An 18337-nucleotide genomic window follows, 5' to 3' on the forward strand; every position below is an offset into this window, starting at 1 on the left:
TGACCACCATATTAGAGCCAGGTATGGTAGCTCACACTTGTTGGGAAACAGGAGGATGGCAGCTTCAATGAGAGCCTTAGAAACAAAGTGAGACTCTCGGCAACCCAGCAAGACCTTATTTCAAAACAAAAAGTAAAAAAGGGCTGAGGGTAGAATGCCCCTGGGTTCAATCCCTGGTAACACACATACACACACCATATTAAGTGTGCATTTTAACATAGACAAGGGATAGTATGATTTTTGTGTGTGTGTGTGTGTGGTGCTAGGGATTGAACCCAGGGGTATTCTACCTCTGAGGTACACTACCAGCCTTATTTTTTATTTTGAAACAGGGTCTCACTAACTTGCTGAGGATGCCTTCAAACCTGTGATCCTCCTGTTTCGGCCTCCTAAGTTCTATGATTACAGGTGTACACCATGACACCTGGCTTTCTAAAGAATGGAATTCTAGCAATGAAGAGTCGCAGTTTAAAATAGGCCAATGCCTAAACTGATTCTGCATTGCATGAAAGTAATGAGTTTGAATATGATAATTAGAGATTATTTATTACAGTTAAAAATTGGTCTAACTTTGTCTACACTTCTGTTGTTTTCTAAATGGTTTATTAATTTAATTAGTATTTTTCCTCCCAAATGCTTATGTGGATAGTATTTTTTTTTATATAGACTAGTCATGAAAATCTCAAATAACCAGCCAGGGATCTCTACTTTCCAGCATTTCTTACCTGTAGCCCCTAAAAGCAGGTATAGAGTCCCAGCAGTTAATTGAACAACTAGGATGTAACTCCTGCATTGTCCTGGATTCCACCTTGAGCAGTGTTTGTTGTTGTTGTTGTTGTTGTTCTTGTTGTTCTTGTTCTTGTTCTTGTTCCTGTTTGATTGGTTGGGTTTTGGTTATGCTGGGGATTGAACCCAAAGGCCTTGCATTTTAGAGTTGCTAAGTGTGTACTCTACCACTGAGCTATACTCCTCAGCCCTGAATCTTAATCTTTACAAAATGGGCAGTGAACATTTCAACTCCTGTCTTTTTCCCTCCAGACCATATACAGGAATGTACTAGATGATGTCTATGAATACCCAATACTTGAAAAAGAATTGAAAGAATTTCAGAAGATACTGGGGATGCATCGCCGTCAGTAAGTAACTTTTGTTGTCTCAGCTGATGAACTTAGCAGCAAATGTGAATTTGTGGTGTTTTATACATAAAGTTGATTTTTTAACATTTTGACTCTAGGATGCATCTTGATTTCATAGCTTTTCTAGTAGTAAATTGCATATTTTATTTTTATATCTCAGAATAAACACTAAATTAGCTCATACACTGTTTTTTTAACTCTGATACAGTAAAAGTGAACGGTATCAAAACAACCTGGGTGAATAAAAACAAATATTTAAGTTATTAGTTAATTAATTTATTTATTTATTGGTGGTTTTGGAGTCCCTGGAAGCCCTTCTACCTCCGGGCTACACTCCCAGACCTATTTTTATATTTTTTTATTTGGAAACAGGGTCTCTTAAGCCAGCGCGGCTGGCTTCGAACCTGCGCGATCCTCCTGTCTCCACCTCCCAAGCGCAGGGATTACAAGCGTGCACCACCACGCCCAGCAAGTTATTATTTAATTTTAAATGTTGACATATTTGGTCTGTCATTTGGGGGCTCACAGGCATCTCTATGGAATAGGAAAAAATGATAAAGAGGTCCCAGTGAGTCCTGGAGCTTTTAGAAACTCAGTTTTATGGGTTTCCTGAGGTTTCTTTATCAATTTAAGAAGATTGAAGAAAGTTGTTTAGTCAGTGACTCTCGATGTGTCCAAGTGCCCCATAAATATCTCTCATTAATCTTTGAGATTGCCAACAACTGGCTTTTCTGGGATTCTATCCCTGACTCTCCTTATTGTTAATTGAAAACATGAAGTCATTATTCAGTTTTCAGATATAGCAGCAGAGTTCATCTGAGGGAAAGATAGTTCTCTGATATATGGTATACTAGCTTATACTTAGTAAACATGAAGCTCATATGTTGTCAGTCTGGGAAAAGCTTCCAGTGAGATTTCAGCAGTCATAAAGCTCTGCACACAGAAAATTTTAACTCAGGCCTTTTTGATTAGAGATTTAAAGCCCAATAATAATTTTAATAAAGGAAGTCCCTTGTCAAATGAAATGTCTGTATAAATGAATCTCATAACCAAACCATGTGTAAGATTTAGTTCTCATTATCAAAGTTGCACATTTAGAAATTGAGAATTCAGGTGAAAATTTGGACGGCATGTTAGAAATTAATGTCGTGAAATATGATGGTCTTCTTATCACAGTCCACCTTATATTAAATACCCATAGCCTAAGAATCTTATCACAGTCTACCTTATATTAAATACCCATAGCCTAAGAATCTTATCACAGTCTACCTTATATTAAATACCCATGGCCTAAGAATATAAAAGTATAAACTAGTAGATGAAACAAAAAACAGGGAAAAGAGACAACTTTAGATCAAAATAATCTTCTCATGGGGAAGTTGTTCCATGTTGTAAGGCAGACCTGTTAAACCTGGGAAACTAAGTTGTGTGGTTTAACATTTTTAATTACGTCAATGGAATTCAGTACATTTCATTAAAAACGTGCGTAAGAATGGGAAATGATAGGTTAAAATAAAATTATACTGACATGATTCTTGCTTCATTGGTATGAGCTATGAAATATCTTTCGATGGGAAGCTCAGATGTTGAGCCCATCACATTTTCTCTAGCTCTCCCCAAGTACAAACGAAAGAGAAAGAGCTTCTTTCTAAAAATAAGATTGATAACTATAATTTGTGGTTAACACAATGGTGTTTGCAACAGCCCCGGGGCAGGCGTCTTCATGAATGGAGGTGGCCTTCAGGAAGTACCATGGGTACCTCAGAATGGCCCCCAGTCCTGCCACACAGGGGACATCCTGGAAAAACAGGTTAAATTATTTAGCTAAGTAAATTATAATTTCACCTAAAATTTATCACTATGAAAGAAAACATTTCTGTGCATTGAATATTGCTATTCAAAAAATTATATATATATATATATATATATATATATATATTTCGAAGACCAACTTTTGATGGACCAATAAATCTAGTTTTCCCTCAGTTCTTGGTTTCACTTTCTGTGGGTAGAAAGTACAGTGTTACCCGTGAAATAAGTAGCTTCTTTTCTTTCTGGTTCATTTGAAATTCAAAGCCCAATGTCAAATGTGTTGTACAGAGTAAATTAATGAATGCTGTGTTCATCTTTTTTCTTGTACTGAGGATTGAACCTAGGAGCATTCTGTCTCTGAGCTTATACCCACAACCCTTTTTTTATTTTTTATTTTAAAACAGAGTCTCAATAAGTTGCTGAGGGTCGTGCAAAGTGGCTGAGTCTGTCCTCGAACCTGCAACCCTCCTGTCTCAGCCTCCCAAGTACTGGGATTATAGGTGTGTGCCACCACACCTGGCACGTTTTATCTTTTCCAAGAGCAAAATCCTCTGTCCCGTGCCTGAAATTAGTCGCCCATGACAATAACTGCGTTATTCTGAGTTTTGGTCAAAGACTGACTTGTCGCTTCCTTTTCAGCACTGTGGATGAATACTCGCCACAGAGAAAGGTAGGCAGACCCCCGCTATCCGGCTATCCGAAATGGGTGCTCTGGCTCAGAGACCTCCTCAGCTTGCTTGGAGTTTTCTCATTAAGAGGAGCACTGCTTCAAGAGCAGGGGGCCGGGGGCAGGGAAGCTGGAGCACAACCTGCCTGCCTGCCTTTCCTGCCGGCTCCCTTTCCCCATGCGTGTACAGATTAGATTTTAGCCACACGTCCTTGATTGTCTGCCACCCACAGATTTTATGGTGTGTTTTGAAGTTTCAGAGCTTCCCTGCTTTCCCCAGACTGTTAAAAATTTGAATTTTAAAACATTCATCTTAAAAAAAAAAAAAAAAGCCAAGTAAGAATCTTGACTAAGTAACAAAGTCTTATAGGAAAAGATTTGTACTCTCAGCATGACAGAGATGGTAGCAGGCATGAAGAGATTTCTGTTTAACTTGATGTCAGGCACAAGGAGAAGGTGGAAACTGTAATAATGTACAGTGGACCTGTTCCCTTTAAGAAAGTCATGGTACTACTGCAGAAACAGGAAATGATCCCAAAGTTGCTCCCCTGAAAAACAGTAAAAAGCAGAAGTTCATATTGTGATAGCTGTAACTTGGGGTTAATTGGGATGGGGAAATGATGTCTTTCTCAGGAGAAGAGTCTTTGCGTGTTTTTCTAGTAAGCAGAGGTGAAAACATTCTCTAGCGTGTTGCAGGGAGTGATCGCAGCGGCTTTCTGCCTGCTGTCTTGGCCAAGGCCCATCGTATTGCTCAGAATCTCCACCTCCACATGTGTTCATGGAGACAACTCCCAGTTTATTTCTCGGAGATTTGTTGGGTGGATTTCACATTTTTTAAAAATTGGCTTGCTCTTTTAGAACATGTTGTAAACAGCCATGGTTTTCCAAAGGGCAGGAATACATTCATTCATTGTTCTCTTTCTCCCTTCTCACAGAATAAAGCCCTTTTCCACCAATTCAGTCTTAAGGAGAACTGGCTTCAGCACAGAGGAACTGTGACTGAGACAGAGGAGAGTAAGTAAGGTTTGAGCAGGGCTGGGGCGCGTGGGGTAGGAGGAGCTGCATCAGTCACCATCTTTCTCCCACAAGAACACGGCAGCCTGCCTTCAGCCATCCCGTCTGGCCATTGCACCCCCTCACAAGCATGTTAGCTCAAATAGGATCCCTCTCCTGTCCTTGCTTTGAATATTGTGGTTTTCTCAAATGGTGTAATGCTGTCTAAAAGATCAAGGATATTTTTAATTTGGAAAACAGAGAGGGAAGCATGAGCAAAGAGAATCTCCTGTCTTCTTGATTGGAGGTGCACAGTGCCTGGGAACTCTGCTTTGTCTTCCCCGAACCCTCCCCATGGCTCTGTCAGCCCAGAGCCTGGGACTAACTGGAAAGACCACCAGACAATGTTCTGAGTCAGTCCCTGAGGTTTAGAGAAGAAAATCTTGGAGGTAATGAAAGGGTGTGTGGTAGATATTCCTCCAGGGCAGGGCAGTGCCCCACACCCAGTAGGTCTTACTCTCATCGGCTAATGGGGCCCAGGACCTCATGTTCATTAAATGCAAGGGGAAAGATCTTTTAGCACCTTGAAATAAAAGGCTGCTTTTTTCTATGTTTTATACCAAAACCAAAATGGCGGCAGTGGTTTCCTCCTGTTTGGACAAAGATTGAGTCAAGTACAGAGATGGGAAACAGTGAACTAAAATATTCACACTAAAGCCAGGCCCATACCTGTAATCCCAGTGCTTGGGATGCTGAGACAAGAGAATCCTAGGTTTCAAGCCAGTGACTTAGCAAGACCCTGTTTCAAAATAAAAGTAAAAGAGGGCTGGGGTGGCTCAGAGATAAAGCATCCCAAGTTTTAATCCCCAGTAGTGAAAGAAAAAAAAAAAAATCACACTAACAGCCAGGCATAGTGGTACATACTTGTAGTCCCAGTACTTGGAACGCTGAAACAGGAGGATCACAGGTTTGAGGCCAACCTCAGCAATTTAGCAAGACCCTGTTTCAAAATAAGAAAATTTAAAAAGGGATAGGGGTGTAGTTCTGAGGTGAAATGGCCCTGGGCTCAATCCCCAGTTCCAAAAGATTAACTAATTAAAAGAAAATGTTCCCACTATCATGACTTTGAGACTCTCTTATTTCCCCATGTGCTGAAATAAGAACTATAGACATTTGACATGTGTTCCATCTCCTGAAAATTAAAAAAAACAAAATGTCACAAGTTTTTTTTTTTCTTTTCGGTACTAGGGATGGAACCCAGGGACATTCTACCTCTGAGCTATACCCCAGCCCTATTTTTTTAATCTTTATTTTGAAGCAGTGTCTCACTGAGTTGTCCGCGAACCTGGATCCTCCTGTCTCAGCCTCCTGAATGCTGGGATTACAAGCGTGCACCACCACGCCCAATTTACAAGCTTGCCTTTTCTGTTCCATGGTGTTTGTATATAATGCCACTGGATTGATAGGGTTCTGTTGTGTCTTATCATCACCTGCCCCAATAAGTGAGCAAACAAAATTATCTTAACTCGTAATTTGTTAATTGCCCACTTTCCTTTCCCATTCGTTTTTGTTTTGGGGCTTTTTGTTTATTTGTTTTTCTTTTTTTGGAGGCCCTGGGAATTGAACATTCTACCTCTGAGCTATACCCCAGCCCTATTTTTTTTTTTTTTTTTTTTTTAGTTTGAAACAGGGTCTCACTAAGTTGCTGAGGTTGGCCTCAAACCTGTGGTCCTCCTGTTTTAGCCCTCCAAGTATTGGAATTCAATCCTCCTATCTCAGCCTCCCAAGTACTGGAATTACAGGCATGCACCACCACACCTGACTCCCATTTGTCTTATAATTTAATTGTATCATTACCCAAGCTGGGTTTTAAAAATACTACGTATTTCAAGATTCATTAGTTTATTAGCAAACCTTAAATTTACCCTGCATTTAGTGGTTTATAGGCTGAATTTTTGCTTAATTCAAAAATTCCATTTTTTTATGGAAGGACCAAAGCCTTTTTTTCTCTCACAAGTCTATTGACAAAATATAAAACAACTGTTTGTTAGAAGCTGTTGTTTTAATGACACACCCAACCAAACCAAGCAAAATCTGTGACAGGCCTCCTGGTCCTGTGTTGACTGTGAGGTTCTCTTACAGGGCAACTCATGGTAGGGTTTTTATTCCATTTGCATTTCTTTGAAAACATTCCCAGGTTTATTTTTGTGGTGCTGTTTATATTGCATATAAAATTTATCTAAGAGCTGCAGTTCTTTTTTTTTTTTGATAGAATATCTAAGTAGATTATTGTCCTGTTTATTCTAAAGCAACTGTGTTTTATACATTCAGAGCAACTGATTTAAGAAGGAATATGTCAGTGATGGGCATTGCTATTAAAACACTTTCTGCTATTGAAATCACAACAAAATAATGTCTAGAACCCATTCATCCTTAGAGTGATAATGTTCCAGTGATAGCTATTAACACTGCGGACAATACAAAGGAAATTAAAAAGGTTAGAAATGTGACCTCTATTTGGAAATTAAACTTATCGCCACTTTGATATGGGGTCAGGGGGTCATTGTTAATGATTGAAAAAGCTGAACACAAAAACCAAGGCAGATGACAGATTTTCCAGATAAGCTTATGAGAATTCTAATAGCAATGTGCTGTTCTTGATTGGACCGCTGAGACTATCCTGAAATGAAGTGTAAAATAAAAATTTATGAGCTAGACATTTTAATATGCTGCTTTGGGAGATCTCGGCAACTCTCAAAGAAGGGATTCAAAAGTACAGTGTGTGGCGCACAGATCCCGCTGTATTCTAGTGAGACACTCTGCCTCGCACGATGCCAAGAGCACACCTTCGTAGTACTCCAGCCTCTGTACAGTGCAGGACGCCTAACCGTTGTTCGCGCCTGTTGACCCGCTTCAGAACCTTCTGTCTCCTGTGTTGGCAAGCACACACTTACAGACATGATCTCAGGCACTCCTGTGTGTACAAGAGAACAGCAAAGTGGGTGCTTGATTTGGGTAAGTCCGAACCCCGCGATCACAGTTCTCTATTTACAAACAATTCTTTTGACTTGTGCAGTTTTTTGCCACGTGTATGTAACGGAGCACTCCTATGTCAGTGTGAAGGCAAAAGTTTCCAGTACATCCCAGGAGATCTTGAAAGTTGTGGCAGAAAAGATCCAGCATGCCGAAGAGGATCTGGCGCTGGTGGCCATGACGTTCTCTGGGGGTAAAGTATTTTCTGTCCTTTCATGTTTATCTTTGACTGGATCTCCTTCAAAAGGAGAGAGTTGACATTTTGTAAAGTGAATGGGCTGCTCCTCTCTTTGGGGCCCACAGCTGGATGACCACAGTAACAATAAGAAGCTGCCTACCAGAGTGTTTCCATGACAACACTGGGGTACCAGTGGATACTGAATTTCCTCCCCAAGAAATGAATAGAGAGGCACACCAGTGTTTTCAAATGTATTATAAAGCTTTCCGTATTTTCTGCTCTAGATAAGCCTTCCATTTTCATATTTAAATTAACTTGAGAAATTGCTAAACGATGAAATTACTGGGTGGTGGGGGGATGGTCTTGAACTAGTCGTGTTGCAATGACAACTTAATACACAAAGACTCCCTATTGGAAGAAAGGGAACTGTACAATAAGCCGGAGGCTCACCCAGCAGTGTTCCTTCAGGTGCACGTGGGGAGAGAGGCCTAGTTACAGCTTCTCTTTCTGTTGGGCCTTATTTATCCTCAGAGAATGGTTTATTGTCTGTTTTGAATAAGATCACACAGATTACAAGCTGACACTATTGATCTGTGTGGCCTGAACAGGCCCTTTCGCTTTCAGAGGAGCCTGTCAGATCTCAGTGCTGCTGGCCTCTTTTTGGCTTACAATCTTTATTTAATATCTCATTAACCCTGAGAAAATACAAAGAAAGTGAGCATCAGTAGTTGAGAAATGAGAGGACTCTGGGGCCAGTCAACCAGAGATGGGTGGTGGGTGAGGGGAGCAGAGAGACTGCCCTTTATTCATCCTTTGTGTGCTGTACGGCAGGAGACAAATCCTGGAATATCAGTGACGTGACATTAGTTAAAAGTATTATGCAACAGAAGTTGCTCTTTTGCTTTGTGCTCACAAGCAGGTAAAATGGCCCTGTGAGTCAGTCGATTACATACGCAGACGGAGCACTTCCCCTTCCCGGATCCCTCATGGTGCGCCCGCCCGGCCAGAGCGTTATCTAGGGCTGGATGTAGCTCAGAGTCAGAGCACATGCTTGGCATGCTTGGCCCCAGCCCTGCACCTTACTGCCCCTCAAACATCTAGAGGAAAAATAAGCAAAAGTTTGGGAAACCTGTGTAGTTGATGCATTTTAATCAGGGAAAGTTTGAATTTTTAATAACACATTTCAGATATCTCAGATATGATGAATGTATAGTATATGATGTATATGTATAATACACATTGTATTATAATATGCATGTATTATACATATGTATTACATATTACATATATGTATGGCACATCCAGGTATTATATATATATATACACATACATGAATCATAAGTGTATATTATATTGAAATTTTCAGTGGTTTTAAGCAGAATTAAGCTTCATCAAAACCAACATTTGCCTCTCAAGTGATCACAAGGTCCCCATACAGGCCAGAGGGGCTGGAGAGGGCAGGGCAGCTGTGTCCGCCCAGGTCCCCATGAGAGTCTGGCCGCAGTGAGCAGCTCTTCTGTTGCCCGCTATCTACCCGATGGCTGAGGAGTGCATTTCCACACTCTCTTAAATCAGATTCATCAGAGAGGGCAAAGGTGTCCTAACGTGTGCAGACCCACTGTCAGTTATCACCAAGAGCATCACCGTACCTCCTGAATGATTCCAAAGATTGGGGAATGTGATGTCATTTTCTATCCATTAGGTTTCGGCTTTTTTGCTTTGTTTTTGTCTGTAAAGAACCAATTGACCTGAATCTGATTATCCCCCAAACAACAATATTTTAATTAAGAAAACTCTTTAATGTATTCCTTGCTCTAGTTACATAATTTTTTACAAATAATGTTTTCATGTTACTTCAGAATAAAATGGCAATGAGCTCTTCTTTTTGTCAAAAAAAGTTTTAAAATGTAAATATTTTTTTCTAAAAGAAGTAATACTATTTTCATAACTTTAATGAGTTTCTAATTGTATAGAACCTGGTAGTATGTATGTATACTTACTTAGAGGGTATAATTTAGTCTTAATATTTAGTGTGTGATAATAACCTAAAAGAATTTCAGAACCTAGCTATGTGGAATAATTTACTACCCACTGTCAGAAGCCCAACATTATAGTATTATTGTTCTTTATTCATGCTGGACCATTAAGAATATATTAGATCATCATTTGTGCATTCTATATTAAGCCAAAATGTTCAAAACAAAATTTGGCATTTGGACTGAGTAAGTTATCTAGAAAAGGGCATGTGGATTACTTCATTTCCCAATTGTGCCAAACACCCAAAATACTACCTTTGGAGAAGTTGATTGTGTCATATAGAAAAAAACTTTAGTATTATTTTAGGCTATTCCCATATATGTTTTGTAGTTTGAAGGAGGATATTTTTCTTTTCTTTTTCTTCTTCCTCCTCCCCCCCTCCTCCTCCTGCTGTGTGTGTGTATGTGAGGGGAAGGTTTGGGGCACTGGAGATTGATCTAGATACATTCTCCCACTAAGCTATACCTCCAGCCCTTTTTCATTTTTTAGTTTGAAACAGGGTCTCACTAAATCGCTGTTCCCTGGCCGTTAACCTGTGCTCCTCCTGTCTCAGCCTCCCAGGCCCTACAGGTATGCATCACTGTGCCCTGCTGGAGGAGGATATCTCTATGAAGAAAATTATGGTATCATTAGAGAGCTCCAACTCTGGATAGGAACAGTTTGCAATAAGGAAACAAAATGGAAAAGGATGATAAAACAAATATTCAACTTTAATAGTAGTAAAGAAATATAAAATACTCTTCTTTTTTTGACAAAATAGAAAATTTACCAAAAGTAATAATCAGTATTAGTATACAAATTTTATTTATTTATTTATTTATTTATTTTTGGTGGTACTGGGGTTCCTGGAAGCCCTTCTACCTCCGGGCTACACTCCCAGACCTCTTTTTACATTTTTATTTGGAAACAGGGTCTCCTAAGCCAGCGCGCGCGGCTGGCTTCAAACCTGCGCGATCCTCCTGTCTCTGCCTCCCAAGCGCGGGGATTACAAGCGTGCGCCACCACGCCCGGCCTTACAAATTTTAAATATATTGGCTTATTTTCTAAAAAAAGAAAAATTAAAAAGCAATTTGGCAGTTTGTTTAAAAACCTTTTAAATTATTCATTTCTTTTGACCCATTGATTTCAGTACTGGAATGTATCTTAAGAAAAACCACCCATAAACAGACAAGGATTTATGTGCAAGAATGTTGACTTCAGTAATATACATTATGGCTGCTATGATAATAGAACCCATTCATCAAGCCCTTTATGTGCCAGGTCCTGTGCTAGTACTTTACATAGATCATGCTGTTTAATTTATATGACCCCCAAAATTGGAAACCATTAAGTGTTCAACAATAGAGGAAAGATTAAATGATGGGATAATGGGCTATTACATAACTAATTAGACATAGCATATATAAATAATTTTGATAAGTGGGTAAATACAATAAAGCAATATAAAACCATAAATGGAATAACTACAGATATAAATGTATATGGATAAGCATGCATGCACAGGTATAAATAATAATTGCAAATATGTGTGTATAGTTATTTTAGTGAGAAAAGATTAGGGGTAAATTTTACTTTGTGTGTGTGTGTGTGTCTGTCTGTCTCTGGGTGTGTTACTGAGGATTAAACTCAGAGCTATTTTGAATGTAGGTCTTGCTAATTTACTGTGGTAAATTAGCCAAAGCTAATTTACCTGCAATTCTCCTCTTTCAGTCTCCCAAGTACTGCGATTACAGTTGTGTGGCACTCCACCTGCAATTCTCCTCTTTCAGTCTCCCAAGTACTGCGATTACAGTTGTGTGGCACTCCACCTGGTTAATTCTATACTTTATTTCTTTTTCTTTTTCTTTCTTTCCTTTTCTTTCTTTTTTTTTGGTGGTACTGGGTTTCTGGAAACCCATCTACCTCCAGGCTACACTCCCAGACCTATTTTTTTATTTTTGGAAACAGGGTCTTTTAAGCCAGCACGGCTGGCTTCGAACCAGCACGATCCTCCTGTCTCCGCCTCCCAAACGTGGGGATTACAAGCGTGCGCCACCACGCCCAACTACACTTTATTTCTTAAACTGTCCTGTATTCTAAAGAATGACTAAATATTAGCCCGTTACCATGGCATATCTCTGTAAGCCCAGTACGTGGGAAGCTGAGACAAGAGGATTGAAGATTATACATACCCTCAGCAACCTAATGAGGCCTTGCTTCAAAACAAAAGGTAAAAAGGGCTAGGCATGTCACTCAGAGGTAGAATGCTCCTAAGTTCAACCCCTAGTACCAAAGAAGAAAGAGAAATAGGGAGAAATAGAACTAAATATCTTAAGGAAGGACCTCAGGAGGGCCCCACGCTATGGGTAATGAGCAGTAATTTCCATGATACCACCGATGTGATTGTAGAGTATGCAGAACTCAATTAATTTACTTTAACTTCTAGTTACTATACATTTAAATATGTTTCTTGGGCAAGTTTCACTCTTTACATGTACTATATAGACCTACTTGTGTTTCTAATTACCTTCCCCTCCCTTCTTTTTTTTTTTAAATAAAGAAAAACATGAACTTCAGCCAAATGACCTGGCCATCTCCAAGTCCTTTGAGGGATCTGGTCGGATATATGTCTACCGCAAAGACCTGGCTGACACTTTGGTAAGGACCTTTAGCCTGGTACTGAAAACACAATTGTCAGGTTTGATGCATATTTGTGTATGCTTTGTAATGAAAACAGTATATTAAACTATTTCCTCCCTTAGTCAATGATACCCTTGTCAAATAACACAGCTTTGGCAAATCAAAGAAAGGCCTGACTGAAGGAGCTCTAAACCTCTCCTAAGTACAACCTTGCTGCTTTCTGATTCTCTGAAATCAAGGATTTGAGACAAATGACTCTCTCTCCCATGGAATTTTAATTAAGCTAATCTCTCCTGATCCTCCTTTCTTTCTTTTTTTTTTTTTTTTTTTTTTTTTTTTGCTATATAGGGATTAAGCTGAGAAATATACCCTGATTTAGGGGGAAAGAGACTGAGTTCTTTGTTTCAGTTCATTTGATGCACTCTTGAGTCTTCCATTCTTCTTTTTTTTTTCCCCTGTAGTATTTGGGGTGGAACCCAGGGGCTTTCTACCTCCGGGCTATACTCTCAGACCTATTTTATACTTTATTTGGAAACAGGGTCTCACTAAGTTGCTGAGAGCCTCACTAAGTAGCCGAGGCTGGCTTTGAACCTGTGCAATCCTCCTGTCTCAGCCTCCCAAGCACTGGAATTACAAGCGTGCGGCACCACGCCCGGCTAGAGTGTCCCATTTCTTTGAAGAAAGCAGATTGTCAGCCTTCCCTGTGTATGACAGGGTTATAAAGATGGGACATCAGCCGGGCGTGGTGGTGCATGCTCATAATCCCAGTATTCAGGAGGCTGAGACAGGAGGATTGTGGTTCACGGGCAGCCTCAGCTACTTAGTGAAGTCCTCTGCAACTTAGTGAGACCCAGTTTCAAAAGAAAGAATAAAAAACAAGCCAGGCATGGTGGTGCACGCTTGTAATCCCAGCATTTGGGAGGCTGAGACTAGAGGATCGGGGTTCGTGGAAAACCTCAGCTACTTAGTGAAGCTCTTTGCAACTTAGTGAGACCCTGTTTCAAAATAAAGAATAAAAAACAGGGCAGGGGGTGTAGCTCGGAGGTCAGATGCCTCTGGGTTCCATCCCCAGACCTGCAAAAAAAAAAAAGTTGGGACATCAAATGCCACTGAACAGTGAGAATTTGAAGAAATATAGGAGCCACCTTTGTGGCATTTTCAGTGTGTATTTTATGAACATTTGTGCTTAATTTGATCTTTTGTACCTAAAGACCTTAGTCTTGGGGTTGCTTTCTTAAAGATACAGCCAGTCTAGCAGAGCAGGCTGTAACCGTGTGATCCTGAATTCTTGACTCACGTCCTCTTCTCTCATGGAGTCATCATTGGGGCTGTATGTATAAGTGAGGAATCTATATCTCATATCGGTTAATCAAAATTGTTTAAATAAAAATTTTTTGTGTAAAATTATCTGCCAGATATCAAGCTAACATAGCAATGCTAGTCACTGTCCACTTTCAAACTTATGACTAGTTATGAATGTGCTGAGTAGTTTGCGTTCACTGTACCATTGAACATTCCCAGTAACCCTGTAGGTTTCAGAAAGACTGAATAACTTACTCTGACTTCCTAAGCCAAGTAGGATATGTTCTGTTTTGTTCCTAGGAATGGAATCCGGGGCCTTGCACTTGCTAGGCAGCACTCTACCACTCATTTATACCCCCACTCTTCTTATTTTTTATTTTGAGACAGTCTTGCTAGGTTACCCAAGCTAGCCCAAGCTTGTGATCCTCCTACCTCAAGGCTCTGAGTACCTGGGATTACAAGCCTGTGCCGCTGTGCCCTGGGGGTGCTAGGGTTTTAAATTCCATTGTGTTTGACTCTGAAGCTCCTGCTTATTCCTTTCATTTGTAGATGATGAGGAAGAAAAGGAGAGGGGACCCCTAGCTTTCCTTGGGTCTTTCCTGTTTTGTCTTTGAGGGCCAAAGGTCCTATGTATAATACCATCAGAGAAACATGACCAGCTGGGACAGCAGTTGTCTGTAAATAATGAGATTGGCCTTACTCCTCCTCATGAAGAAGGAGAACGTACTATGGGAATACGGTGGAGGGACACATACACCATGTCTCTAACTGTGTCCTCCCATAGCCATGCGGCCCTCTCATGCCACAGTCCAGGGCCACCTTCAGACAGTTAAGGCCGGTCTGGGCAACGTGAACAGGCAGGGAAGTGTGTTCTAAGAGGAGCCAGGATCCGTCTTAACCTTGAATGTTTCCCCACTAACACTGGACACCACCTCAAGCTTCCCCTTGGCAATCATAGGTCTAAATATTTCATCTGCAGAACATCTCAGTTAAAGTAGAACACCAAAAGAAAAAAGCTAATGCATGAAACCACTAACACCAAACAGCAAGTTCATGTGGATTAGCAGATTATTTTAGAACCCAGGAATCAGCTGAGACAGGAGGATCGCACAGGTTCAAAGCAGCCTCAGCTGCTTAGTGAGGCTCTCAGCAACTTAAGTGAGACCCTGTTTCCAAATAAAATATAAAATAGGTCTGGGAGTATAGCCCGGAGGTAGAAAGCCCTCCCTCAGTACCACCAAACAAACAAACAAACATACAGAAACAAAAGAAAAGAAGAAACCAGGAATCAGAGCCAGGAAGGAATGGGATAAAGAAATAGGAAGTCTTTCTTGCCAAGGTGGTGAGCAATCTTGAAGAAGCCAAAAGGCAAGGCCCAGATAATGGGGCACAAACAGCCAAGTAAACATATCCCTACAGCTCCAGCTCTTCAGCAGGTGTTAGTGTTGCTTCTCAACACTTGCTTCTCCCTTTGACAGCCTGTGGCACAAGCTGTCTGGTTCCATCCCCTTGGGCTAATCCCTGAGGACCCCCGTCCCCAGCACCTCAGTATCTGGCTTTGGTATCACAGTCATTTAGGTAGCACTTTCTGGGCTCCACACCGAGCCCTGGAGTGGACACCCAGACATTGACTACCTTGACCTGCTTAAAGAGGATAAATTCTGGGGAAATCTCTGTGGTCTTTTGTCACTAGTTTTGGGGGTTTGCTTATTTGTTTTAGTTAGGAAGACTTGCGTAAATGCAAAACTTCTAAAATGCAGATAATTAGCCGGGTGTGGTAGCGCACGCTTGTAATCCCAGCATCTGGGAGGCAGAGACAGGAGGATCATGGTTCACGGCCAGCCTCAGCTACTTAGCAAGGCCCTCTGCAACTCAGAGACCCTGTTTCAAAATAAAGAATAAAATAAAATAGGGCTGGGGGTGTCACTTGGAGGTAGAATGCCCCTGGGTTCCATCCCCAGTACTGCAAAATAAAATAAAATAAATTTATCTTCAGATTTGAAACTAGAAATTATTATTTGACATCTGAAATATTCCCTCTGCCCTGTATCTCCTTTATTTTGCAGAGTCCCATTCTTTTTGTTTTTGTGCCATTAACCATTCGAACCCCCTCCAAATGGGAGAATTTGTAGTTTAATTAGAAAATGTCAACTATTTTGGAAAGGTGCCAAATTGTTTTTTAATAAGTTTTAACAGTGATGACAGATTTTAAGTCATGTTGTCATATAAGGATTTCAGGCCAGATTTTTAAGAAAGTACTGTTATTAGCCTCATGGTAATTAGGCTCCATTTTTGTAGGGAAAGTAGTTGATACGTAATCAGTTACCATGGATTTTAAATGAAATGCTTTTATTATTTTATCTTGTGTTAAATGTTTTCCCTTTCCACAGGCATTTTAATAAAATTTGTAAATGTGTGTCTGGGATAAGACTTGTTAAACACACTTCCTGTAAAAAGCCGTGTCTGTCTTTATTGAAGTACACTGTGACATTTCTTTTGTTTGTTTTTATACTAATCCTGCTGGCACATTAATTCTTACCCGAAGCCAAAGTGATTTCAGAGCTTTCGCTTTCATTATGCTGTCTGCCAGGGCAGTGTTTTATAATTAGATTTGTGGGTGGGTTGGTGTGAGCTGGAGGGGGAGGGGGAGGGGACTTGGAGGCTGAGGCTGATCCGTGAAGGATCCTTGACCACTTTCTATGTGTTCAAAGATTGTTTCCTAAATTGGCTAGGACTCACTGAAGGTGAACAGACCAGGGGAAATATTAAGTGCACCCGGGAAAAAATTACTTTTCTAATCGGGGCTTCTAGTGCCTTTCCATGGGCAGCCAATCGCTGCAAAACATGTGGGAATTACTAAGGATCCTTTTGCTTCTATCTGTCGGTTTAGAACCCATTTACAGAAAATGAGGAATCACAGCAAAAGTCGATGAGGATTTTGGGGATGAACACTTGGGATCTTGCTCTGGAATTAATGAATTTTGACTGGAGTTTATTCAATTCAATTCATGAGGTAAGTAGAGAGGGAAAAGATAAAATGCTAATACTGTTTTAACTGCAGATTCCGCTTGAAGATTCTTATTCGTGTGGTGATACAGTTATGCTAGGATACCACGGTCCAAAAAGGTATTTAGAGGCTAAAATTTATTGGGAGTCTTTCCCCATTCTAGGAAAATCTACATAATACAGTTTTATTTGCTTCTAGTATAATTGTATGCTATATAAAATAACAATGTTATATTTTCATATGTGTCTGAAAATACATTCATATATATTTATTTGTGTGTATATACATATATATTACCCAACGAGGGCAAAAAACGATTTTACCTTTGATTTTGATATTTCCATTTTTATAAAGTTTGCTGTTGTCACACCGGAACCATATTTATATTTATGCACATACACTAGCACACACGGCATCCTTAAGAACATTCTGTTAATTTAAACTGGACAATAGTATTTCAAATACTTGTAAATTTTGGATAGTTTTCAAATTTTTATGTCCATTAACTATTCCTGAGAACAAATTATGACATTTATAAACAATAGATTAGGAGCAAAGTGCTAAAGACAACAAATGAGTAGATTGGCCCGTGGAAAGATTCACAAAAATCAGGAATGAAAAATGTCACAGCCCTGTGCAACCATATGTTGCGTATTTTTTTGCCATGTACTTAATTTTTTCATTCTGAAATGGCCGCCTCTTCTCAAAAGGAACCTCCTTCCCAGTTTAGAGACCCCTAAGCTTCACTTTGATTTTGTAATGTCTTTAATTGTTTCATATTTTCTTATTTTAAAAAATCAATATTATGAAATGTGAGCAAGTTGTGAACTCGTTCAAGCTGAATGACTTTTGTGTCTGGAAATGTTAGTAGAGTGCTGTGTGTTGCTGCTTATGCAGTGGGCGAGTGGATTACTTTGAAAAAATGAGCTCACACTAGTTTAAAAACAAATCTCTTCTATTGCTTTTTATACAGTGAGTCACTGTAAGTAGTTACTGGTTCTGCTTCATTTATAAATTATTAGATCTTGCCCGTTTATCTTAGCTATCTTTGTCTTTGTTTTTGCGGTACTTGGGATGGAGCCCAGGGGCATTCTACCTCTGAGGTACACCTGGTCTCCACCTCCCGAATGTGTGCGCCACCACTCCCGACTTTTCTTTGTTTTTTTGACAATATCTTATGTCAGTGATTCTCCAAGAGCAGGTATCCAGATCAGCATCCCTTGAGAACTTGTTGGAATTGCAAATTTTCAGCCTCTCCAGAGTCAGAAATTAGAGGTAGGGCAGGGCCCAACATCTGAGCTTCAGCAGACTTCCAGGTGGGCCTGATTCACACTAAAATCTGATGACTATTAAGTCTGACGTGCACCTTCACAAATGCCAGTACTGCTGGTGTTCATTGTCATTTGAGTTTTCCACATGAGTTTGGGAAGTTTAGGGGTTCCATTAGTCTATGATTTTTAATTTTAAAATATTTAGATTTTCATATAAAGACCTCTTTCACATTCTGAAAATAACTTTTACAAAAATGTTTTAGGTGAACAGCATCAAATGAG

The 18337-nt window shown here is 40.0% G+C and overlaps 1 protein-coding gene across 2 annotated transcripts in view; it reads left to right on the plus strand.

Moving 5' to 3' along the window:
* Positions 1 to 18337, plus strand: part of RAPGEF5 (Rap guanine nucleotide exchange factor 5) — a gene marked incomplete at both ends in the record, with an annotated part of 259218 nt that overhangs the window by 216901 nt on the left and 23980 nt on the right. For both annotated transcript variants that reach the window (XM_080701542.1, XM_080701543.1), the window contains 6 exons: positions 1039 to 1136; positions 3588 to 3618; positions 4551 to 4629; positions 7685 to 7834; positions 12396 to 12493; positions 16668 to 16790. In XM_080701542.1, the coding sequence (XP_080557668.1) occupies positions 1039 to 1136; positions 3588 to 3618; positions 4551 to 4629; positions 7685 to 7834; positions 12396 to 12493; positions 16668 to 16790 (579 nt within the window). The remainder of the gene's footprint in view (positions 1 to 1038; positions 1137 to 3587; positions 3619 to 4550; positions 4630 to 7684; positions 7835 to 12395; positions 12494 to 16667; positions 16791 to 18337) is intronic.

Source organism: Muscardinus avellanarius (genome assembly GCF_963383645.1).
Source record: "Muscardinus avellanarius genome assembly, chromosome: 9".
In the NCBI taxonomy this organism is placed as follows: Eukaryota; Metazoa; Chordata; class Mammalia; order Rodentia; family Gliridae; genus Muscardinus; species Muscardinus avellanarius.